Below are 26,983 nucleotides of genomic sequence, written 5' to 3'. Positions count from 1 at the left end.
GGCGCGTCTCTACTCCTTTTCCTCCCCTTCTTCGCCCCCGATTGGTCCTCACGCGTCACGAGGGATCCGCGGGGCTGCTGGGACCCGTACTTTCCTAGCCTCCCTCCTATCCGAGCTCTCCTCTTTCGCGGGCTTTTGCCACTTAGCCCGCGCATGCGCAACCTCCTGCCGACTTAGTCCTGCGCCAACCTTACATAGCGGCTCCCTCTATGCGGAACCTCCGTAACGGAGCGTTCCCTACGTGCAGCATAGCCCACCCCACAACAACAAATGGTGGAAAAGGGGTCCCGGCTACATCGTATTCAATCATTCCCTTGTGCACCTGTGATATCTTTTATTTACTAAGTTGTTATAATAGGAGAGCGGTGGATCTTGATATATTTGTTGTGTTATGGGCTATAGCTTCTCTGTGTGAGGCTGACATGTAAAAGAGGAAGCACCGTCTGAGCTGAAGCAGAAAGAGGAAATAAGAGGCAGGGGGAGGCGTGAACACAGAAAGAAGATCAGCTAGCAGGGGCACAGAGTATATCACCAGACGTCACTACAGACACGGGCACAGAGTATATTACCAGACGTCACTACACACACGGGCAAAGAGTATATCACCAGACGTCACTACACACACGGGCACAGAGTATATAACCACGCGGCACTACACACACGGGCACCGAGTATATCACCAGACGTCACTACACACACAGCACAGAGTATTTCACCAGACGTGACTACACACACGGGCACAGAGTATATCACCAGACGTCACTACACACACGGGCACAGAGTATATCACCAGATGTCACTACACACACGGGCACAGAGTATATCACCAGACCTCACTACACACACGGGCACAGAGTATATCACCAGACCTCACTACACACACGGGCACAGAGTATATCACCAGACTTCACTACACACACGGGCACAGAGTATATCACCAGGCGTCACTACACACACGGCAAAGAGTATATCACCAGACGTCACTACACACACGGCACAGAGTATATCACCAGACGTCACTATACACACGGGCACAGAGTATATCACCAGACGTCACTACACACACGGGCACAGAGTATATCACCAGACGTCACTACACACACGGCAAAGAGTATATCACCAGACATCACTACACACACGGCACAGAGTATATCACCAGACTTCACTACACACACAGCACAGAGTATATCACCAGACATCACTACACACACGGGCACAGAGTATATCACCAGACGTCACTACACACACGGGCACAGAGTATATCACCAGATGGCAAAAAGTATATCATCAGACGTCGCTACACACACGGGCACAGAGTATATCACCAGACACACGGCACTACACACACGGGCACAGAGTATATAACCACGCGGCACTGTACACACGGCACAGAGTATATCACCAGACGTCACTACACACACGGGCAGAGTATATCACCAGACGTCACTACACACACGGCACAGAGTATATCACCAGACGTCGCTACACACACGGGCACAGAGTATATCACCAGACACACGGCACTACACACACGGGCACAGAGTATATCACCAGACACACGGCACTACACACACGGGCACAGAGTATATAACCACGCGGCACTGTACACACGGCACAGAGTATATCACCAGGCGTCACTACACACACGGGCACAGAATATATCACCAGGCGTCACTACACGCACGGACACAGAGTATATCACCAGACACACGGCACAGAGTATATCACCAGACACACGGCACAGAGTATATCACCAGACCTCACTACACACACAGCACAGAGTATATCACCAGACCTCACTACACACACGGGCACAGAGTATATCACCAGACGTCGCTACACACACAGCACAGAGTATATCACCCGACGTCACTACACACATGGGCACAGAGTATATCACCAGACCTCACTACACACACACAGCACAGAGTATATGACCAGACCGCACATTATACGGTGGGAGATGGGGGTGAGATTGTCACTATGTTTCTCACCAGCCCACAGCCAGCACCACGTGCAGCTCTCACCAGGGGGCGCTCACTGCACCTTGCTTGGGAGCCCACCAGGGGTCACTGTTCCATATGAGCTCAGGAGGAGCTGGATAGAGGCGCTCTGGCCTCCCCTCTTACCTCTCTATGGTCCCTCTGCTGCGGCCGGATGTCCTGGTGTGTGAGGTTTGATTCCGGCAGGAAACACTGATCCTGAGCACAGACTGTCCCACATCCTGAGGGGGGAATCCAGGTCACTCCCACAGGGAAGGACTGAGAGATCACAGGGGCTCCCCCCACCCTCCATAGGAAGTACACACACAGTGAGGGGGGGATAAAGTGCACATCTCAGGCACTGAGGGGGGGACACACTGAGGAATAGGCTCTGAAGCCTCTAAGTCCCTTTTCCTGTGCCCCCCTCACATTGCCCACCCCCTGCTGCACAGAGATCTTCAGCCTGTGTTATTGGGTAAGTGCTTTCCTCCTCCTCCCTTCCTCCCTTGTGTGACCTGTGCACATTATCCCAGTGCTGCTCTGAGCTTCCTTACACACAGGAGCCTGAGAGGCTGAGCCTCTGATAGTGAGGGGGGGCCTCTGGCACTGGGGGGGTTACTCCTCCTGTATCACAGGGACTGGGAGATAATGGGGGTTATTTTACATTGGGAATTAACATTAGGGATCAGTGAGGATAAGATTGGGAAAGTTATTAAATAGAGTTAGAAAGTAATTAGATTGAGGGAGTATTGGTTGGAGTTTAACTCCTTCATTACCACAGGGGCAGCATCCTGTGTGTGTTATGGGCTATAGCTTCTCTGTGTGAGGCTGACACGTTTGCCCGGGGACAGTCCTGGTATGTATGTATCAAGGGGAGAGGAAAAACAAAAGGCGCAAACCACTGACCACTGGTGGCAGGGGATGGGTATGAGGTTAGAGTGGTTGACACCAGTGTGGAAAGTTGTATGTGGGAGGTGAGGACGAGAGCATGTAGAAATAAGGCTTTGATAAACGCAAATGCGTTCTCCTATGACAGCCGACACGACGAGTTGCATTAAGACATGTGAGACCGGCAAATACAAGAGACGAAAGAACGAAGTCAGATAGGCAGAATAACAACGCCTGTGATGGATTCGGCCACAGAGGCAACATACCTGCTGTTACCCTCCCCCCCACCCCCTTTCCCCCCCTTCCCCCCCTTCCTTCCCCCCCTTCCTTCCCCCCACCCCCTTTCCCACCCTTCCTTCCCCCCCACCCCCTTTCCCACCCTTCCTTCCCCCCCACCCCCTTTCCCACCCTTCCTTCCCCCCCACCCCCTTTCCCACCCTTCCTTCCCCCCCACCCCCTTTCCCACCCTTCCTTCCCCCCCACCCCCTTTCCCACCCTTCCCCCCCCCCCACCCCCTTTCCCACCCTTCCTTCCCCACCCTTCCTTCCCATGTCTAGTATATAAGTGTCTGTCAGTTCGTCTTGTTCGTGGTAAATGTTTTCTTCTATAGATGGATGTTACGAAACAGGTTTTATTTGAATGTACAAGACAATGTGTTGCTAGACCATGTTAAGATATCAAAAAGAGAAAAACCTAATAAAATTTGTGTTACAAAAAAAAAAGAAATAAGGCAGGGACCAGGATTGGGAGAGATATCCCCACAAGCAAGGAGAGGAAGCATGGATAGAAGGAGTATGTGTGAGGATGATTTGTAGGGGTTTGCTTTATTGCTGGGGGTATAGCTGTGTGGTGTCAGAGGGCGCAGGTAAGAAAGGAGTTCATGTGAACTGAGACGCGGTGAAGGAAGGAGAGATGGAGATATATGAATAGCGTTAGAGACATAAAGAGGCTGGTGGAAGAAGTGCATAATTTGAAAATAAGTGAGGTCACAGCGAATATAAAAAGTAAAGGCGGCATCACAACAATAGTAACGTGCTGAGAGGTGCAGTCTGGGATAGATGATATCCTCCTTTCCAGCGTAGTTCTAATGCCGAAATCGGAACCAGCAGGTGCTGCCCACTTTTTCACTCCTTTTTGAACTCCAGTTTGCTTGCTACTTGACAAGAGGCTGCAGACAGCGGAGGCTGCGATGCTGACTGGTTTTATAGCTCTAAAATGTCACCTGACTTAAGTAGAGCCCAGGCAACTTAATTAGCACATGTGAGGGACATTAACCAGAGGGATTTTCTAAAGAGGGTGTTGACCAAGTAGACGTTAAATACAGATCAATTGCAGATGGGCTTAATTTAAATGAGGTGGGTCCAATCAAACATACCTGAGAAGAATAAGATAATATCTGTTAGGTAATACAGTCGTCCTCCCTTTTTTAAACTGGTCTGACAGTATGTTCTGATGTCCCAAATATCTGCTGCATTCTCTCATGTTCTAGTTTTAAATAATGTGTCTGGGACACTGGGGGATAGGGGAGGTCTGTGCAGAGGAGAGAGGGGGGAGGTCTGTGCAGAGGAGAGGGGGGAGGTCTGTGCAGAGGAGAGATGTGGGAGGTCTGTGCAGAGGAGAGAGGGGGGAGATCTGTGCAGAGGAGAGAGGGAGAGGTCTGTGCAGAGGAGAGAGGGGGGAGGTCTGTGCAGAGCTGTAGAAGTGAGACACAGAGCTCTCTTCCCTCCCCCAATCTGCAGTGCAGAACTACAGCTGAGGGAGAGCAGAGTGACCCTATGCATGGAGGTGGGTGTTGTGTCTGGGTTTCTGTGTAGACGCCCCCATATAGAAACCCAAGCATGTGGTAGTCTCATGTCTGTAGCATACAAGGCGTTGACTGGGCCAGATTTCCCCCAGGTCCCAGCTAGGCCCCGACTCGCTGTAGTTGTGTGTGCTGGATGGGAAGGCCCATAGGTAGGGACGCTTCCCCATTACTGCATAGTGTCAGGGATACAGGGATCCCGCCACGTGGTGTCTTCTCTTCTCTTACAGTCTCTATACTTTGCCCGACCTCTTCATGGGCGTAATCATATAAATTCAGCGCTCCGGTGAGACGGGGAATCTCCTTCTGAGAGACTTCCAATTCAGCCTTTGCCTCTTCATCACTGATGGCAGCAGCTGCATTTGACCGCTCAAGGTTAGTCCTCATGTCCTGGAACTCGCTCTGCAACTGACACTTTGGAGAAGACAAAGATATACATACTTGGTGATCGCTACGGACAGACCGCTCTGTATCTCTGTCGTAGCTTCTTGCGCCTTAACGAACTGTTCGTGGAGGAGATCATAGCCATGCTTGGCACCTCGCAATGCAGCATTAACCTGACTCGAGGAATCAACCTTTTTCTCACCAGTTTCCTTTGCCGTCTCCTTTTGAATCCACGCCTTCACCACTGGATATTCTGCCATTCCCAGGAGGATTCGCCAGTCCCTAGAGGCTGCAGAACATGTCGGCTCCCTTCGGAATTGCGAGTTCCTGATGTCGCAGGCGCATCATTAACCATTTCTGTAACTTCCGCTGTCCGTTGCGAACTTCTTTTCTTTTTCTCTTTTCTTTCTTTGTTTTGGTAGCTCTGAGGCATGAGCAGTACTGAACTCACTTTCTTTGCTCAAAACTTCTGTATTTTCTCCTCGCCCACCACGCGTTGCTCGCTGTCGCTGTAGACAATCTTCCTCATACTGCCGGTACTGTTCATACTGGAACGTATGGACGCGCCTCTTCCGAGTGCCCTGGGTCCTCGCACTCCATACAGCCTATTGGCATTTTGCGGTTGCGTCTCACTGTCACTGTGCAGCCTGGACTCCAGCAAACCATCAGTTAAAACGTTTCATCCACCTTTTCTTCCAGAATCAGTACCTCACATAGGTCACACTCTGTATTCGTTTCTCTGCTTCAGCGCAGCTTCCCATCAACTTTCCTGCATATACTCTAATAACATCTGATGTCCTATGCGGTGTGGCAGTCTTTACTTCCAGAATCAGTACTGCTCGTGGGTCACTGTCTGTATTAGTTTCCCTGCTTCAGCGCAGCCATTTTGAAAAACCCCTTTTTTCTCTCTTTCTCTCTCCCAACACACCTGGTGGTGCAGACTTCATTCCCAGAATCGGTAACTCTCGTGGGTCACCGTCTCTAGCCGTCTTGCTTGATTTGCTTCTAGAATCGGTACCGCTTGTGGGCCACCGTCTGTTGTGCAGCTTTGTTTTGTTGCTTTATCCAGCGCAGGGATCCTCGTCTTTCTGCCTGGATTTGTGGCTCTTTATTCTGGTGCCCTCTGCATGCGTTTCTTCTGTTGACCTCTGAAGACACTGCATCCCACTTCATACACCATATGTGACGGAGTGGCCTGTAGGCAAGATCAGGTATGATTCCACACATGCAATTTTTAGGTAAACCATAGTAGGAGTGGTTTTATTCGCCACAAAAACAACTAAAACATTGGGGCTACTGCCCCTCTAAGGCAAAACCTAAATCCTAAAACCAACATGCTGGTCCGGCGTCTCCGGTTTCTCCAGCTGCAGGCTTTCAGGTCAAGCTGCTCCCAGGAAGTCTCTTGCCCTTCTTTGTGCGCCATCTTCTCTGCTATGTGGGGCTTTGAGTTCCCCACTGTTGTCAGGATAAATACTCTGGTCAGCATGCCTGGATCCCTGCGGGGGTGGGAGCTCTCGTCTGTGATCCTCTCATAGAGCCTCCAACAGGGACACTGACCGGTTCTCATTTCATGCCTTTTGCCTCCTGTTCAATCAGGAGTTACCATCTCACCTGAAGGAAACCCGACACCTAGTTCAGTCTCTTGCCCTGTAAAGGGAGTTTAACTTATTGACTCCCTTGCAAACCGCTAGTAATTAAGGGGTTAATCTCCCCCTCAACCCAACAGGGACAATTACCCCACTCCCCGCTACCTATTGATCGTCACAGTGGTAATGGGCATGGTAATGGGTATGGATTGCCACAATGGCAATCAATGGGCAAGTTAAAAATTACAGCCACAAAATAAACACATTACATTTAAATAAAACAAGCATTTGACAATAAAGCCAGTGACTGTGATAAGCCATGCACAGAATATGGCCATAGATTGCCACACTGACAATGAATGGGCAACCTAAATAAAATACACAAAATACAATACATTAGAATGAAATCAAAACAAACATTTGCCTAAATATGCATTGCTTGCCACTGATTATACCCATAAAGGGGCATAGATAAGCACATTGGCACTTAATGGGCATCCTAAAAAAATACATAGTTAAATAACATACAACTAATGTGTTTGTTACCTTTGCTGTATTCACCCTCCAAATCCTGCTCCGTCAGCAACTCTTGACCCACGACGCAATGCTCCTCAAACAGCCGATGTGAAGAAGTCCCAGATCATATTTTGATTGAAGAGACGTCTCCGGTAAGAGGAACAAACAGAAAAGGTCTGTTATAGCTGAAAAGCTCTAAGAAAGGGGAAGTACTAATTGCCTATATATAGAGTAATAGTTGTGTACTGTATAGATGAGAGCTATCCCAGATCTAGGGAATAGGGATTGGTATGAGACTGCTGCGTCCAAAAATAAAGCAACCTCAGCTCACCAGGCGTGAAAAAGATAAAAACTTTTATTTAGCTACATAAAAATGAAAAAAGGGACAAACAAGTACAAAAAAACCAACCTCCTACGCGTTTCAGGCTCTAAAAGCCCTTTCTCAAGGAGTATGGTTGGGACTGTGAGTTAAGCTCCTTAATATAGCCCCTCCTGTGTACTGAAAAAGCAGCTGTGGATTGTTTTGTAATTAAACAAAATCACATTTGTTGTCATGACAGTAAAAATGACACACATGATATAAAACATAACCTGATTCATGAAAATTATCTAAGAACGAAAAATGTGTGTTATACATGAAGTATAATTATCAAAATTGTAATTATTCGTAATAGAGAAATATCATGATACAAGTCTGTGATAGAAAAAATAAACTGATTAATAATAAATTGCACAAAGCAAAATATATATCAATATAAAAAGCAGTTAATTCTCCTGTCTAGCACAAGAAGTAAAAACATTAGGGACTCTTAGAAGGAAAGAATAAAACCTAAAGGTCATAGTATAGTTATCGCCCTTTAAACAAAAGGGGGTACATAGATACCAAGCAAAATTGAATAAACCAACTAAACAGTAGATATATTTCTCTCAATTTAAGAAATTAAAGACTTTTACAAGAACATAGCAGATTGATTGCATAAGGAGACCATATAGGATATTGTAGGTTAAAGGAAATATTTCAGGTCCCACTCTGTATTTACCCCTTTAGGAATCAGTGTATCCAGTGTGAAAATCCAGTGGGCCTCTCTGCTATAGTGTGTTAACTCTATCACCCCCTCAAGATACAAACCACAGTTGTCCTAAATACTATTGACATGTATTTTCATGCTCTCCGTTTAGAGCTTTGAGCAGCTTTCTTTTTGACTATCCCAGATCTAGCCTAGACGGAGGGCATAGGGAATTGCTGTTGGTATGGATGTGCTTCCTCATTTTGAATGCCATCTCACGCAAGTTTATATAATTATTTCACATACTGTAACTCTGCTTAGAATCCTGTATGTACTGTATGTATGTATGTATGTACTGTATGTACTTTGTATGTATGTATGTATGTACTGTATGTATGTATGTATGTATGTATGTATGTCAAAGCAGAATGACTATGTACAGACACTCTATACAACACCACGAAGAAGGAAGATGCGGGGACATCATTTCTCACAACCAGATCATTCCATCAATGATTTAAAAATCAAAATCCTCATTGGAATGTTTAAACGCACCAAGAACGGAAAACATTTGAACTCAGAATGAAAAGACTCTTTGACTCCAAAACCAAATGACTTAATGCGGATACGGGGTTTCTCACACCCTATCAGAATTGTTTTTAATTATCCTGTCTGCCTTTATTCTTATCCATACCTCCCCCCCCCCTCCCAGCATCCCCCTCTCTCAGCATACTATTCCTTGTCACCCTTCCATGGCGTCAGACACTTTAACACCCTACCTTATCTACAGTACAGATCTGTTGTTTTTTGTTTTGTTTTTTCCCCCTGCTTTCCCAAACACTGTTTTAGCCATAGATTCCTTTGTTAATCGGTATTGTCGACCTGAGGAAGAGGGGAGAACTCTCAAAAGCTTGTCCTATGACATAAACTGTTAGTCCAAATAAAGGTGTCACCTAATACTGAAGAACTCATTTTTTATTTATATATATATATATATATATATATATATATATATATATATATATATACAGTGTTCGACAAACCTATACATTTGCTCGCCCCGGGCGAGTGGATTTAACCCCCGGGCGAGTAAATATTGGCCCAAGCAGCACACGTTTGGTACTAGGTGGCGAGTAGATTTTTTTCTGTGGCGAGTAGATTTTTTGGTGATTTGTCAACCACTATATATATATATATGTATATATTTCTGGTACTACAGTATATTTAAAAATCGCCACGGTCTGAAGTGTAAGTGTCTGTGAGTGTGTGTAAGTGTCTGAGTGTGTGTGTAAGTGTCTATGAGTGTGTGTAAGTGTCTGTAAGTGTGTGTAAGTGTCTGAGTGTGTGTGTAAGTGTGTGTAAGTGTCTGTGAGTGTGTGTAAGTGTGTGTGAGTGTGTGTAAGTGTCTGTGAGTGTCTAAGTGTGTGTAAGTGTCTGAGTGTGTGTGTCTGAGTGTGTGTGTAAGTGTCTGTGAGTGAGTGTGTAAGTGTGTGTGTGTGTAAGTGTGTGTGTGTGTAAGTGTGTGTGTGTGTGTGTGTAAGTGTGTGTGTGTGTGTGTGGGTGAGTGTGTAAGTGTGTGTGTGTGTGTGTGTGTGTGTGTGTGTGTGTGTGTGTGTGTGTGTGTGTGTGTGTGTGTGTGTGTGTGTGTGTGTGAGAGAGAGTGTGTGTGTGAGAGTGTGTGTGAGTGTGTGTGAGAGTGTGTGTTTAAAACATCAACAGTAGAATGGAAAAATACAGAAAATGCACAATCGTACAGTATTAACACATTTATTGATGCATTGAACAATAAAGTACTGTATTTAAAACACCAATTGTCGTGTTGTTCATTTCTCATAAATACTGTACTGTAAATAAAGTACTGAACACACACAAAACACATACAGTACTGTACTGTATACTGTAGTATGCACTGTAGATACAGCACATACTGAAAACCGTGTAATGCACTCTGTGCTCGTGTAACAACTGTACAAAACAAAACATACTGAACTGAACATACTGTAATAAAACCAGCTGGAGATTACACTTGAAAAAACCTATCAAGTGTTGTCTGTTTCAGTGCTTCTCTTTTCTTCTTTTTCACGATTTCAATGATTCTTTTTAATTGTAGGATTGTTATATAATTGACGTTTTCTGACTCTAGAAATTGAAGTCCTGTTTGTAATCCCACCAGCGCCTCAGTGATCTTTGGTGGCGGTTCTGGTTCCTCATCCTCATCGTCTTCTGTAGTATCCAGATCAGTATTTTCACTTGTAAGGCTTTGAATGATTTCCGAGCCCGTCATATGTTCATGAGTAGGACAGCTGCTGTCCCCATCGACCCAAGAGTCAATTGTAGCCCCACTTTCCGTATCAATGAACGGTTCCATGACTCGTTCGGCATTGGCAATTTCCTGCTCTGTGAGGCCTTCGTTCACATAGTTTGCAAGTAACTGATTTGCGGCGGCGACTTCTTCCTCCGTAAACCCCTCAAAATCAGCATCGTCCTCACTGTCACTGGCGAGTTCGGCGTCAGCCGGCACAGGACGTGCACCTGTTATGTTTCGCCAACATTTCACAATGCACATTTGTGTGACCGCTTCCCAAGCTTCGCCACCAATATAAAAAACTTCTTTTAGATTCATTTTCTTTAAAAATGATATAACAGAATCTTCACTTGTGATTATTCGATGTATCATTGTTTTCCGAAAGTTCATCTTAAAGGTTGCAATAATGCCTTGATCAATCGGCTGTATTTTGGATGTCGTGTTCTTGGGCAAGTAGCTGACCCTTATTTTTCCATCTCGGCTTATTAGGCTATCGGCCGGGGGATGTGCAGGGCAGTTGTCAAGTAACAACAACGCTTCTGTATCCAGCCTTTGTTGACGTAAGTATTTACGGACCTCTGGTACAAACTGTTGATGAAACCACCTTTCGAAAATACTGGCAGTCATCCAGGCATTTCTGCTAAAGTCATACGCAAAAGGCATAGTACCCATGTTCACATGGTGGAAGCACCGCGGCGACTTAAACTTGCCAATACAAAATGGCTTCAGTTTGTGATTTCCAGATTGGTTCACACAAAAAAGTACAGTCACTCTGTCTTTCATTTGTTTAAAGCCTTGTTTACGCTGTTCGTCATTCTTACAGGCCAGAGTGGTATTCGGTAGCATTTTGAAACACAGTCCGGTCTCATCGCAGTTCTAAACCTGTTCTGCGGTATAGCCACCATCTTCAATTATCTCTTGAAGTTGGGCAGGGTACGAGCATGCAGCTTCATCGTCAGCTGACCGTATCTCTCCTGATATAGCAGTTTTACTTATTCCATGTCGCCTTTTAAAGCGATCTAGCCATCCACTACTTGCCGCGAAGGAGGTTGAAGCATTGCCGTGAAGTTGGCTGTGAAACTTTTTGGCTTGCGTTTGCAGATGGGGTCCAGACAGAGGTATGCCTTCGGATCTTTCTTGGACAAACCACTGAAAAACAGCTTTATCCAACTGGCTGTCTTTAGGTTCACGCAAACGATTACGCTTCAGTCCATCGTCTGTTTCCATGGATTTTACTGCATCACGAAGTTTCTCTTCCTCCTTTTTCCATCCACGAACTGTAGACTCATTCAGTCCTAGGTCTCTAGCCACCTTGGTTTGCGTGACTCCAGATTTTATTCTGTCAAGCGCAGCAATTTTTTCTTTGACGGTAAACCTCTTACGTTTGGTTGAAGTTTCCGCCATTTCTACCTTCCTGGGGTCTTCACTTTTTTCTTAGTGTTGAAAACCTGAGGCTTTTAACAACTGATCTGGAGGGCTTAAGTACAGTACCTGAGTACAGTATGTATTTTACCAGCTCTCAGACAGCACAGTGAGTTGTATGATTAAAATGGCTGAGGGGTCAGAGGTGTGTGTACGTGTCACTTTATTACTGTACAATGTTTGATTATACAGTACAGTATTTTTTTTTTTTATTATACAGGGTATGTGATCACTTCATTTGTGTTAATTTTTATTCAATTTTTAATAGTTTTAACAAACTTTAATGTTATGTTTGTGCAACTTTAACTGGTGTAAAATGACCCCGCGGGGTCACGTTGCCATGCCGTGATGTCACATGACCCCGCTGGGTCATTACACGACGAACCGCAGAGGAACAGAGGGAACTGGCAGGCAACATCCACTCCTCACGAGCCGCACGGCGCATGCGCACGGCGAACGTGAGGGGTGCCTGCATAAGTGTGCTGCTTTGGAGACAGGTAAGCAGTCTCCGGAAGACCGCTAACCCCCTCCCTCCCCCCCCCCCCGCCGCAGCACAGGGCCCTCGCGCAGCAGTACAGGGCCCGCCGTAGCCGCAGCGCAGGGCCCCGCCACCCCCCCACAGCACAATGACTTCCCACCACCTTAACTTTGTCAAACAAAAGTCACAAGACGTTGTACAGGCAAAATATTTTCTTAACTACCTAGAGGAAGGTCACCACTACGGTACATCTGTTAAAGTGCAGTTGTCTGTTTATTTCTATATAATAATTGCACCAGCTAATAGTGCTTAATACATAAGTATGATGGTTAGAAAAACAAACGCATACATGCTCAGTAAAGTGTAAATAGCTCATCAGTGAAATACAGGAAAGAAATGTTATACTGCCGATGTTCACATTTTCCTGTATACGGAAAGTACTACAGTGTGTGTGCAGTGTGTGCAGTGTGTGTGCAGTGTGTCAGTGTGTGCAGTGTGAGCAATGAGCAGTGTGTGTGCAGTGTGTCAGTGTGTGCAGTGTGAGCAATGAGCAGTGTGTGTGCAGTGTGCAGTGTGTGTGCAGTGTGTCAGTGTGTGCAGTGTGAGCAATGAGGAGTGTGTGCAGTGTACAGTGTGTGTGCAGTGTGTGCAGTGTGAGCAATGAGCAGTGTGTGTGCAGTGTGTGCAGTGTGAGCAGTGTGCAGTGTGTGTGCAGTGTGAGCAATGAGCAGTGTGTGTGCAGTGAGTGTGTGCAGTGTGCAAAAAAAAAACGGGAGCCACGGGAAAACCGCGTTATAACGGGGTTTAGCTGTATATATATATATATAGCATAGCCAGTTAACCAACCCCACACTGATGAGACCAATTGAGGTGGAAACGGCTGTCTGTGGGTGGGTTTTCTGGCTGTGCACCTTAACCCTGGCTGTGTTTAAAGCTGTGACCATGCAGCAAACTTAAGCCTATGGGGAACCATGTTAAAAATGGTTTTGAAGCAAAAGGTGACACTGTGTGCTCATTTGCATGTCATTTCCCAGAATCCCTTGCTGCAGTGGAAGTGCTGTGTGCTGGGTGATAATGGTGAAAGGCGGGGTTGCAGACCTGTCTAAGACATGCAAATGAGCATACAGGAATATTTCCATTTGCTATATTCTTTGCTGTGGTGGGATTTTGTCACTTTTTTTTTACCCACCATAACTTAAGTAAACACACACACACACACACACACACACACACACACACACACACACACACACACACACACACACTATTGTGAGCACACACACACACACACACACACACACACACACTCTATTGTGAGCACAAGTCTACAAACCTGCTTTTCACCATTATCATCTAGAATTCAGTGCTTCCACTGTAGGAAGGGATTCTGGGAAATGACATGCAAATGAGCACACAGTGCCTGTCCTTTAACAGGATTGTTTATTTCTGTTCCCCCCCTTTGCAGTTTTCTGACTGCCAGCTCCTTATTTCAGTTGCATGCTTCTCTGCTCTGAAAAACAGTGCCTGTGTAACTGATACATTATTGTTACACATTCCCCTCTCCACTCAGCAGTGCTGGTTGCCCTAGCAACCTCCCAATTCTCCTAGCTGAGAATGGGTCTTCCCACCTCCCCTGTCTCTGCTGACAAGTTAGTTTGGTCCTCAGACTATTCCTGTTTCCCAGGAATCCCTCACTTCCTTTTCCATCCTAGCAGGCTGAGTGAGTACTTCTGCCATCTACTCCCTGGCAAGGCTATTCGTTTTTACCTTCCTGCCATACCAAAGCACCTTCAGCTAGAGAAGCACTCTCTTACCACACAGCACCATCTACAAGTGCCTTTATATGTCTGATGCTTTCTCAATAAAGTTAAGAAATATTACAGAACATGGTGTGCGTTCAAATGGGGACGAGTTGAGCTATCTGGCCTCATTCATATTCTACATGTGACTCTGTGGTTCCAGAATAGTGCCACCTTTTGTCTCATGTCCATGATTACATGGAAAACCCTTAAGCCAATGCTTGCTGCTTTAAACACAGCTTTTAAACGTAGCCTGGGATAAGATGCAAATCCAATAAACCCACTCACAGACAGACTGTTTCTAACTGAGAAGCCAGTATAACCAACAACCAACCTCACACTGATGAGACCCACAAGGTTGAAGTGTGTGTGTGTGTGTGTGTGTGTGTGTGTGTGTGTGTGTGTGTTGGGGGGTGGGTGTGAAAATATATATATATGTGTGTGTATATGTATGTGTATATATAGTGACAGAGTCACTGTCTCAGTAGGCTGGAATGGAGGATATGTGTACCTTCCAGCACTCAGCCAGTTAACCTTCCAGCACCTGCAGCCTAATTAAGCAGGATTCCTGAAAGACTGCAGGTTAAAAAGATACAGGAAGCTGTGAGACACAGAGCCAGACCCAGGAAGCCAGAGAGGCAGTGAGAGAGACTGACCGGTTTTCCCTCAGAGAAGGAGGGAGGCAGAAGGGGCTCCGCAGCTACCAAAGGCTGTTAAAGAAGTTGGCAGATTGTGAAAGAAGCTGCTGAGAGAGCCGTACTGAAGCAGTGTGAGAGAAGCTGCTGAGAGAGCCGTGCTGAAGCAGTGTGATAGAAGCTGCTGAGAGCTGTGCTGAAGCAGTGTAAGAGAAGCTGCTGAGGGAGCCGTGCTGAAGCAGTGTGAGAGAAGCTGCTGAGAGAGCCATGCTGAAGCAGGGAAATTGCCATATGGACTAAGATAAGCAAAACCCTTTCGATTATTTACAAAGACTGTGCTGTTACTGTATGCGCAAACTTCCCGGCTGGGCACCGCACTGAAATCCTTACTGCCTATGCGTGCGCAATCTAAGATGGCGGCACCCTGCTCCGGGAGTACCTGGCTCACGATCGCCACACACCACAACCGCCGCACAGCTCCCCCAGCAACCACCCACACCTGCGGCCCGCCAACGGGTCCGCCATGGGGCTTGGCGGCACCCGCGATCGCCACCAAGACATTGGCCGCATTTGTTTCCCCTAGTGTGATCTCCACTCAAGTGGGTGATCCTGACCGGTTCTTGACCAAAGGTTCTTTCAGGTGCAATAACTGCAATATGTGTGAGTTTATGAGGCCCTCACAGCATTTCTTTTCCCACAGTCCACATAAAAGATATAACATCTGTAGCTTTATTAATTGTAATACAAACTTTGTAGTTTATCTAATCAGTTGTGGCTGTGGGAAGAGATATGTTGGCAGGACTACGAGGGCTCTCAAGATTAGAATGCAAAAGCATTGCAGACTAATCCGTAAAAAGGATCTGGAACATCCTGTATCAAAGCATTTTACACAATGTAGTAGGGGCAGTATTAAGAACTTCACGTTCATAGGTCTAGAGAAAGTGAAAAGACGAGAGAGAGGGGGGACGTCCTTAACATTCTGAATTGTAGAGAGTCCTTTTGGATTTTTACTTTAAGAACAAGATTCCCAGAAGGAATTAATGTGGAGTGGACCATAAACCACTTTCTAAAATGATCACGAACCTTGAGATAGAAGTAGTCTCTATCTATGTTTGACAAATGTAATTATGTTATTAAATGACCAAATGTGTATAACACAATAACAAGACTCTTTAAGAAAGGGATCTGATTGCCATCTCCGAATATGTAAAAGAATATAAATTGTGGGGCATTTTTTACAGAAAATATTCTAATGGTTTGTCACATGATTTGTTCATAAAAAGAAACATCATATAAGATGAATTAACTGTTCAAGAACGGGTATCAATAGACGATAACTTGGTGTCTCCAAATGTGGTTCAATGGTTTATACTAATGCTTTCAGTGCTTAACTGCTAATGTTTTTCTATAAGGCTCTTTACAGAGGGAATTATTTTTCTATTGCTTTATATTGATATAATGATCACAATGTCGTCAGGAGGGAGCACAATTGTTTTTACATGAGTATAGCAGTATACTTGTATTTTAATGGTGTGTTTAGTTAAGTTTTTAAACAATAAATTGTTTAGTATAGTGAGATTATTTGTTTATTATAGTGATGATGTATGTTGATACTGACTGCCCAACTAAACGCGTAGTTCTGTGGAGACAAGCCGCTTTTTTAATAATGTATATCTATGTAATGTCTGTTATTGCTTTTCATGATGGAGTGTTGTAGAAGAGTTTGCACTTTTGTATTTTTACTTAGGCAATTCAAATACATCAATCCGTCAATGAATAAGGTTTTTGAGGTTGTCCATATGCGCATGCGCGTAGCGGGGGGACTGGGGTTCTCAATTGCCGCATCCAGGGCTGGTCTCCCGTGCAGCACTGTGTTTACCAGCAGGTGCACGTCGCTGTGGCGGTGAGATGACTGGTATGCGGTGGTTGGTTTCACAGGGCTCGATCGCGGCGCGCATGCGCGAGGGATATTACTCTCATTGGTTACTGGCGGTTTGATGACGTCACAGCATATCGCGAGATTTGGCCGGTCATCTGTATTTAAGTAGCTGTATATCGTGTAAAAGCACTTCTTGATAAAGTGCTTTGCACGAAACGCGTAGAAGGGCTGCGTCCCGCATTTTTATGCCTTGACAATAAAGAAAGTTTTTGCCAGACCTGCTCTCGCTTGGATGCTGTGCGCTGCACACTTTACATTGAGGGGGGGGGGGGAGCGACAAGCAGAGGGGGACCAGGCTACATCTTCATACTGTGGAACTGTATAGAATGTTACTAGGTTACACTATGAGAACTTTACTGGTCTTTTGGCTGCTAATCTCCGACTCTCGTTATACTTTTCTAGATGGTTATGTTGTGACACAATCCTGAGCCATTAAAGTTTTGCAGTGTTTGAAATTAAGTTCCTGTTTGCGAATGGACCATATGTGCTTTTTGGTGCCCCTGTCTTCTCCGACTCCTTTGGGGTTAATGATTTAGGTGTGAAAGAGCTGATACTAAATGCTGTATATTTGTCCAAAAAAAACTGATCATTCCAATTCTGTTTTATTTACAGGCACATTCTAAAACCCAACACATATAGATTAAGTAACCTCCGGTCAGCACCTCCAGAGCAGCACTGCCCACTACCAGCACCTCCAGAGGACCACTGCCAGCACCTCCAGAGGACCACTGCCCTCTGCCAGCACCTCCAGAGCAGCACTGCCCACTACCAGCACCTCCAGAGGACCACTCCCAGCACCTCCAGAGCAGCACTGCACACTGCCAGCACCTCCAGAGCAGCACTGCCCACTACCAGCACCTCCAGAGGACCACTCCCAGCACCACCAGAGCAGCACTGCTCACTCCCAGCACCTCCCAGAGCAGCACTGCCCACTGCCAGCACCTCCCAGAGCAGCGCTGCTCACTGCCAGCACCTCCAGAGCAGCACTGCCCACTACCAGCACCTCCAGAGGACCACTCCCAGCACCTCCAGAGCAGCACTGCCCACTGCCAGCACCTCCAGAGCAGCACTGCCCACTGCCAGCACCTACCAGAGCAGCGCTGCTCACTGCCAGCACCTCCCAGAGCAGCACTGTCCACTGCCAGCACCTCCAGAGCAGCACTGCCCACTCCCAGCATGGATCCACGCTTGTTAAGTGAGTAGAGGAGATAATTTAGTGTCTTTGGAATATGCAAGGGGGGAATATCTGATTATTTGGCAGTTATGCGAGTCAAACACCCAAACTAATCTTATTTTCTTATAGAACCATCAGCAGGTAAGAAGATTATATATCTTCACCTCTGTCATGTTCTGCCAGAAGGGCTAGTAATACATTTCTTTACAAGAATTATTATATTATACCAATATCAGAGGAGGTGAAAGCACAAGAAGCGCCCCCACTCCCAGCTTTACGTGATGGATTTTCCTTTTCTTATTGCCAGGTTTCCCAGTGGTTGTGCTGGAGAGGTTTGTGATTAAGTCAGAGAAAGAAGAACTGAACACTGAGGAACATCTGATCCCAATAAAGAGTGAAACTGTTCCATTTCCTGTCTCTGGTGAGTACCTTTTCCCCTTTGTCTGCACAAAGGGATGTTATCTTGTTACAAGGAGCATGGTCACATTTAGTGAATATTCATGGTTAATTGCCTCTCATAGGAAGTCCCCAGGCCTGCTGGGTGTTCTGGGACAAGCCACATGCAGCAGAGTTAGAAGTGCAATATGGCTCTCAGACAAGTATAAAGGTTGGAAATGCAGAGTTATGGGTATCTGACCATCAATAGATGCGATAAAACACAATTTGGGAAAACAAATTCAAGGGACCCTTCCCTAACTAACCTGGTTCCCCAGCTTAACAATACCCCCTCATTAAGGGTCACTAGATACACAATAATATCCAGTCTTTAGACATAGCTTAACTGATAGATGGGGACAGTGTCCCAAGAGTCCAGGCAATTCTTCCGGACAGTGAAAGTGATGTATACTATATGTCTACAGTACCCTAAACCACTGACAACCACATAAGATTTACCTATTAAGGCTAGTGGAAGTCTATCAAGAGGGGTTATGAAAGGACATGATATGTGACATTATTGATTTTGGCTGATGTGGATAATGGAGGTCTAGGCTTCTTTGGGAAGGAAAACAAGTTTCTAAAGGATACAAAGTGTATGTTTAACACGTGGACATTCCCTGTGAGCATTGCTAGGGGAGTATTTAACCCCTTACTCTTCGGCTCCTCATTATCTATTTCACTTCGCACTTTTCTTTTAGATTCCATCACATTTTTATTGACTCACAATTATTTTTTATTTGAGTCACAGTTTTACTTGCAGACACTGGGTACGGCTATGGGTACCTCCTTTGCCCCGTCGTATGCTAATCTTTTTATGGGTCTCTTGGAATCCACATTTATTTTTGGTGATTCTAATCCTTTTCGGCATCATATTATTTTTTTACAAGCGTTCTATTGATGACCTGATTATGATTTGGGAAGGGGATTCACATTCACTGGACACTTTCATTAATCCACTTAATTCCAATATGTTGAATCTTAACTTTACTTCTGAACCCCATATTAATCACATTAATTATTTAGATATCACTTTATTTATTGACGTTACAGGAGAAATACAGACTGACATTTACAGGAAACAAAATTCCAGAAATACCTTTCTTAAAGCGGATAGCAATCACCCCAGGTCACTCATCCGTGGTATACCCAAGGGCCAATTCCTCCGCCTAAAGTGGCTTTGCTCTAACGAGGATTCTTTTCATCAACAGGCCACCGAATTGGCAAACAGAATTTCTGTCAGGGGCTACAGAACAGGGGATATACAGTAGAGGAGGCTTACATGAATGGCAAACTCTGTACTCATGTTGAGTTACTGTCTTATGGTTCGACTGGTTTTTGGCAGGGGGTTTACAGTAAATCAAGGAGAGACCAGGGCACTCCCGAAGGGTCCAATCCGCTATTTATTAAACTGCATAGATCAAATCCGCTCAATCATCCAGAAACATTGGGAAGTGCTCACCTTGGAGGAAGACCTTAAAGCCAATTGAACAAGGACAAAAATTTGCATTTAGAAAGGCTAAATCCTTGGCAAACTATCTTTCGCCTAGTTTATTTCCCTCCAGGTCAAACAATGTTCATGAATCAAATTTAATACACGTTTTTTTTTATTTTTCAAATGTGGTAAATGTTGTATTTGTTGCTATGCCAATCCTATCAAATCTATTGATATTGTGCACAGTAAGAAACACACACACAATTCCAGTTTTTATTCATTGTAATTTTGTGATTTATTACTTAACCTGCGGTTGTGGTCGAGGATTCGTTGGGCGGACAATCAGACCAGTGAAGGTCAGAATTATGGAGCACATTCGTTCTATTAAAAAACTACATCAGATGCTCCCAGTTTCCAAACATTTTACACATTGTACATTGGGAAACTTGTCCACCTTTCATTTTTCAGCGATTGAATCTATACCTGTCCCTACACGAGGGGATTGAATCTATACCTGTCCCTACACGAGGGGATTGAATTTATACCTGTCCCTACACGAGGGGATTGAATTTATACCTGTTCCTACACGAGGGGATTGAAACTATACCTGTCCCTACACGAGGGGATTGAATCTATACCTGTCCCTACACGAGGGGATTGAATCTATACCTGTCCCTACACGAGGGGATTGAATCTATACCTGTCTCTACACGAGGGGATTGAATCTATACCTGTCCCTACACGAGGGGATTGAATCTATACCTGTTCCTACACGAGGGGATTGAATCTATACCTGTCACTGCACGAGGGGGTGATAGAATTAAACAGCTTAATCAGCGTGAGATGTTTTGGATCCATTCACTTAATACTCTATCCTCTTTTGGAATGAATACAGAATGGGACCTAAAACATTTTCTCTAAGCTATATTATTCCTTTGCCCATTCTCAGGTTATATATGTAACGATGCGCGGAACACGCCCCCTGCAGCGTTTCCCTTCCTTACCTGTTTACTTCTGATCGCCGCCCTCTATCTGCGAGTCAAGATCCTGTGTCTTTAAGGATTCTGAAGCAAGCAACGCCATCTTGCTTTCTGGCAAACCCTGCCCTCTTCCTCCTGACAGGAAGTAAGCCTCTCTTTGACTTTCTCTCTGCTATTAGTCTTTTGCTGCTTGCCCTGGTGCCTGCTAGTACTCATCGCATACTGTCCCTGCCTGGACCTCCTTGGGACCTTTACTTATCTCCTGTGGATTCCGGAAGACTGGGACTGTCACTCTTATTCTACTGAGGTTAGTTTACCGTTGGGTAGTGTAGGTACCTGCGAAGTAGGGTTCACCTTGACGTGGTGGCAGTCTTATAATTCCTTGGCCAATGGATTAGACTAAGAACCCTTATGTTATGTTTAGTTTCATTGCACCTTGCTGTTTCTGTCACTATGCCTTTAAGGAGGCTGGACGTTCTCCAAGAAGCAATTCCCTTCTCTGGATGTTACCTTGTGCTCTGGACTCCATGCCCATGTTCCTGTTCCATGTTCCTGGTTTCCGTTTCCAGACTCCCGTGCTGAAGCGTTGGCTTCCCGCTACCCCCGCGTTGGTGCCTGAGAACGCGCGCACTCCCGCTCAGCTGTCAGAGCATGCACGCACATGCAGCTGGATCAGTCATGTCTCTGAGCTTGGCTCCGCACCTCCGGACGCGTCGCGCATTCTCATGCGCGCGGCGCGGTCACGTGACTACGTGCGCCGATCCCCAGCTACGCGGCAACTTACTCCCTTCGTATCCCCTGCGGCCTCCCCACCTCGCTATCAGGTCCTTCCCTTTCCCTGCGCTTGTGAGGAGAGCACAAGCGTCTGTGTGTTTCATATACATTTGTTTCTATCATTGAGATACATATGTGTCTCTAGTCACATTTGATGAGTAGTATTGTATCCTTACTGTGGCAATTTTCTCAGTGTGGTTTATTTATTTACATCATATTCATTATGTACAGTTAGGTCCGGAAATAATTGGACACTGAAACAATTTTCATAATTTTGGCTCTGTACGCTACCACAATGGATTTTAAATGAAACAACCGAGATGCAATAGAAGTGCAGACTTTCAGCTTTAATTCAAGGGGTTGAGCAAAAATATTGTATGATACGTTTAGGATTTGCAACCATTTTCATACACAGTCCCCTTATTTCAGGGGCTCAAATGTAATTGGACAAATTAACACAATCATAAATAAAATGTTCGTTTTTAATACTTTGCCGAGAATCCTTTGCATGCAATGACTGCTTGAAGTCTGGAACGCATAGACATCACCAAACGCTGGGTTTCCTCCTTTGTGATGCTTTGCCAGGCCTTTACTGCAGCTGTCTTCAGTTGTTGTTTGTTCGTGGGTCTTTCTGTCTTATGTTTTGTCTTCAGCAAGTGAAATGCATGCTCGATCGGGGTTGAGATCAGGTGATTGATTTGGCCATTGCAGAATATTCCACTTCTTTGCCTTAAAAAAACTCCTGGGTTGCTTTCTACGTATGTTTTGGGTCATTGTCCATCTGTAAAATGAAGCGCCGTCCAATCAACTTCGCTGAATTTGGCTGAATCTGAGCAGACAATATATCCCTATACACTTCAGAATTCATCCGGCTGCTTCTGTCTTCTGTCACATCATCAATAAACACTAGTGACCCAGTGCCATTGTAAGCCATGCATGCCCATGCCATCACACTGCCCCCACCGTGTTTTACAGATGATGTGGTATGCTTTGGATCATGAGCCATTCTAAGCCTTCTCCATACTTTTTTTCTTCCCATCATTCTGGTACAGGTTGATCTTAGTTTCATCTGTCCAAAGAATGCTGTTCCAGAACTGGGCTGGCTTTTTGAGATATTTTTTGGCAAAGTCTAATCTGGCCTTTCTATTCGTGAGACCTATAAATGGTTTGCACCTTGTGGTGAACCCTCTGTATTTGATCTCGTGAAGTCTTCTCTTTATGGTAGACTTGAATAATGTGCCTGGCTCCTGAAGAGTGTTCTTCACTTGGCTGGATGTTGTGAAGGGGTTTTTCTTTACCATGGAAAGGATTCTACGATCATCCACCACTGTTGTCTTCCATGGACATTCTGGCCTTTTGTGTTGCAGAGCTCACCAGTGCGTTCTTTTTTTCCTCAGAATGTACCAAACTGGTGATTTGGCCACTCCTAGTGTTCCTGCTATCGCTCTGATGGATTTTTTTTTTTTTTGCAGACTAATGATGCCCTTTTTCACTTGCATTGAGAGCTCCTTTGACCGCATGTTGTGGGTTCACAGCAACAGCTTCCAAATGTGAATGCCACACCTGGAATCAACTCCAGACCTTTTACCTGCTTAATTGATGATGAAATAACGAAGGAATAGCCAACACCTGTCCATGAAACAGTTTTTGAATCAATTGTCCAATTACTTTTGTTCCCTTGAAAAAGAGGGGCCTACATATTAAAGAAATGTAATTCCTAAACCCTTCCTCCAATTTGGATGTGAATACCCTCAAATTAAAGCTCATATACTGGACTTTAAGCCCATATTCATTATTTAACTGTAACTTGAATTTATTTTCGTACACAGCCGAAATAATAAAACTTGTATCAGTGTCCAATTAATTTTATATTCCCTTTATCAAGATTCAAATTGTTCTTTGCGTTTGTAGTTGAATTTACATTTATTATATGTATATTATTACATGATTATATTATTTGGTGTTACAGTTAATTTAATTTAAATAATTTTATTCTCTCCACATCTTATCCATTTTTAAATTTGATGCTTTTTCATTTATTTTTTTTTGTCCTTATGAGTCTATTTAAGTTTATTGTTATTGTATTCTTTATTGTGTCCTTTTGCTGGATTTCTCCCCCACAGTTATACTGCCTTCTTTCCGTGGTTACATTTTCCCCGGACTGTTTTATTCCCATGGGACTTTTTTACCTTTTGATACAGGTAGGCAGTGTTTCCGGCGGGGAGTGCCTATAACGTGACACTCTCTAGACTCAGGAAACCATTCTTTGATAAAGTGCCCATGGCGAGAAACGCGTTGGCGGTTTCTCTTTTAAGTTAGGCTGTGTCTCAATAACTCTCTTAATTTTTCTGCTTTTGCCTCCAGTTCTTCTTTTCTGCAGTGCTCCTTTTTTCCTTTGTTTTGAATGTGAGAGAAGAAGGAAAGAGAGGAGTCAAATATTACACCAAGGCCGCGTGCTTGGGAAATGATATGAATAGTCTTTTTGACTGACAAAATATTACACAAAATGGAGCAGTTTAGTTTGTGGGTCTTATGACAAAAGATTACATGGGCAGTGTAGTCACTGCATCACTTAGATTGTAAGCTCTCCAGGGCAGGGATTTCCGTTCCTATTGTCTGATTTTGTTTGTTGCACTTATTGCATTATAATTCCCTGTACTGTATTGTTTCTGCTGTAATGCGCTGAGTACACTGCGGGCCTTATATAAATAAAGACATACATACATGGGCATCTACAGTATCTTTACACTATAGGTTGCTGTCTAGTTTAGTTGATATTATTAACGCACTAATATGATAGACCAGGAGTTCCTTAACTTTACATCTCATGGACATTTTCAATGTTAATTATTTGGAGGATGTACATGTATCCTTAAATAATGAATACAGTAATAAATACAAGTTATATATGTATCAATGATTTCACTGTGAGAGCTGCTACAAATACATTTCAGGCCTTCGGGAACCACCACAGTCATTAGGGGTCACTGTATGTCCATGTGCCAAAATGTGCCACAATTTTAAAACCCTGGGTGAAGAGAATATTTTGTTAATTAAGTATCGGTGAAATAAATTCTTCAGTGTTGGATTTGTAATTTGCGTTCAGTAATTTGATTTACAGATTGAAAACATTTGTTCTGTCTTTTTTGTTTACTTCTGTTAGAGATCGGCCTGAATGAGGAACAGAACTTGAGCTCTGTTACATCCAGAAGCTGTCTGACTCCTCCCAGCCCAGAAGTGCCAAAAAACAATGATTCCTGCCACATTTTGGACACATACAAGGAACCAGTGCCACATGATGGTGAACTTACAGACCTTGTACAGCACACAGCGGAGACGGACTCTAAATGTGGGTCCAGCAAAAGGTATGCGAGAGATTTAAGAAGCAGCCGTGGTGCTCAGCCTTTTCTCTGTTGTCAGTGTGGCAAAAGCTTCTCACTGGACAGGGACCTACTCACACACCTTTGTGTCCCCGCTAGAGAGCAAACCTTTACATGTACAGATGGTGGTAGCAGTTTCTCACTGAAGGGGAAACTTTTTCCACACCAGATGATTCAGATAGCAGTGACTCATTTTACTTGTACAGTGTGTGGGAAACAGTTAAGTACCAAGAGGACCCTACGCAAACATGAGCGGATTCATACAGGGGAGAAACCATTCCCATGTACAGAGTGTGGGAAACAATTCAGTATTAAGAGCAGCCTCCTCAGACACCAGATGACTCATACAGGGGAGAAACCATTCACATGTTCAGAGTGTAGTAAAAACTTTTCTGAGAAGATAGATCTCCTCAACCATGAGCGGATTCATACAGGGGAGAAACCTTTCACATGTACAGAGTGTGGGAAACAATTCAGTATTAAGAAAAACCTCCTCAGACACCAGAGGACTCATACAGGGGAGAAACCATTCACATGTACAGAGTGTGGGAAACAATTCACATTTAAGAGCTGTCTCCTCATACACCAGATGACTCATACAGGGGAGAAACCATTCACATGTACAGAGTGTGGGAAACAATTCAGTATTAAGAAAAACCTCCTCAGACACCAGAGGACTCATACAGGGGAGAAACCATTCACATGTACAGAGTGTGGGAAACAATTCAGTATTAAGAAAAGCCTCCTCAGTCACCAGATGACTCATACTGGAGAGAAACCATTCACATGTGCAGAGTGTAGTAAAAGCTTTTCTACAAAGGCGGGGCTCCTCAACCATGAGCGCATTCATACAGGGGAGAAACCATTCACATGTACAGAGTGTGGGAAACAATTCAGTATTAAGAAAAGCCTCCTCAGTCACCAGATGACTCATACAGGGGAGAAACCATTCATATGTGCAGAGTGTAGTAAAAGCTTTTCTCAGAAGACAGATCTCCGCAACCATGAGCGGATTCATACAGGGGAGAAACCATTCACATGTACAGAGTGTGGGAAACAATTCACATTTAAGAGCTGTCTCCTCATACACCAGATGACTCATACAGGGGAGAAACCATTCACATGTACAGAGTGTAGTAAAAACTTTTCTACAAAGGCGGGGCTCCTCAACCATGAGCGCATTCATACAGGGGAGAAACCATTCACATGTACAGAGTGTGGGAAACAATTCAGTACTAAGAGAAAACTCCACAGACACGAGAGGATTCATACAGGAGAGAAATGATTCACATCTACAGAGTGTGGGAAACCATTCTGTATTAACCCTTTCCGGTCCAATGTCGGAATATATCCGACAAAATATTTTGCCACTTGCGATCCAATGTCGGATCGGGAGGAGGAGGGAGGAAGATGTGGAGCGAGGCGCCGGCTGCAGCACAAGTCCCCTGCGTTCCCCTTCTCTCAGAAGCCGCACTGATCCCTCCTCCTCCCCGCCCCCCCCCAGCCCTGCACTGATCATCCCCCCCCAGCCCTGCACCGATCCGCCCCACACCCGCCCCCTCCCTCACAGCCCCGCACCAATCCCCACAGGCAGACAAAGCAGCTGACATCGGAGGTAGGGGGGGCTGTGCGTGTGTGGTGTGTGTATATGTGCTGTGAGTCCCCTGCATTCCCCTTCTCCCAGCACTGACATCGGAGGTGGGGGGGAGGGGGCTGGCTGTGTGTGTGTGCTGTGAGTCCCCTTCTCCCAGCAACCGCACTGATTCCTCTCCTCCCTCCCCCCCCCCCAACCCTGCACCGAACCGCACAGGCAAACAAAGCAGCTGACATCTGGGTAGGGGGGGCTGTGTGTGTGCTGTGTGTGTGCTGTGAGTCCCCTGCATTCCCCTTCTCCAAGCAGCCGCACTGATCCCTCCCCTCCTCCACCCCCAAGCCCTGCAGACAAAGCAGCTGATATCGGAGGTATGCAGAAAGATTGCACGCGCGCAAAGATAAAGAGCTTTAGAGCAGTGAAAGCACGCGCGCAGTGAGTGCGTGCGCCCAGTAAGAGCGCGCGCAGTGTG

The 26,983-nt window shown here is 45.1% G+C and overlaps 1 protein-coding gene across 1 annotated transcript; it reads left to right on the top strand.

Annotated features, from left to right (window-relative positions):
- On the top strand, positions 1–26,983 carry LOC142486072 (uncharacterized). The gene is made up of 4 exons (XM_075584732.1): positions 1–2,457; positions 17,355–17,937; positions 18,224–18,337; positions 24,704–26,983. The coding sequence occupies exons 2-4, from the start codon at positions 17,919–17,921 to the stop codon at positions 26,203–26,205; spliced, it is 1,635 nt and encodes a 544-aa protein (XP_075440847.1). The 5' UTR covers positions 1–2,457; positions 17,355–17,918; the 3' UTR covers positions 26,206–26,983.

This window comes from Ascaphus truei, unplaced genomic scaffold, assembly GCF_040206685.1.
Source record: "Ascaphus truei isolate aAscTru1 unplaced genomic scaffold, aAscTru1.hap1 HAP1_SCAFFOLD_725, whole genome shotgun sequence".
NCBI lineage: Eukaryota > Metazoa > Chordata > Amphibia > Anura > Ascaphidae > Ascaphus > Ascaphus truei.
Note: the sequence above shows the minus strand (reverse complement) of the source record. Positions and strands in the feature narration are given on the sequence as shown.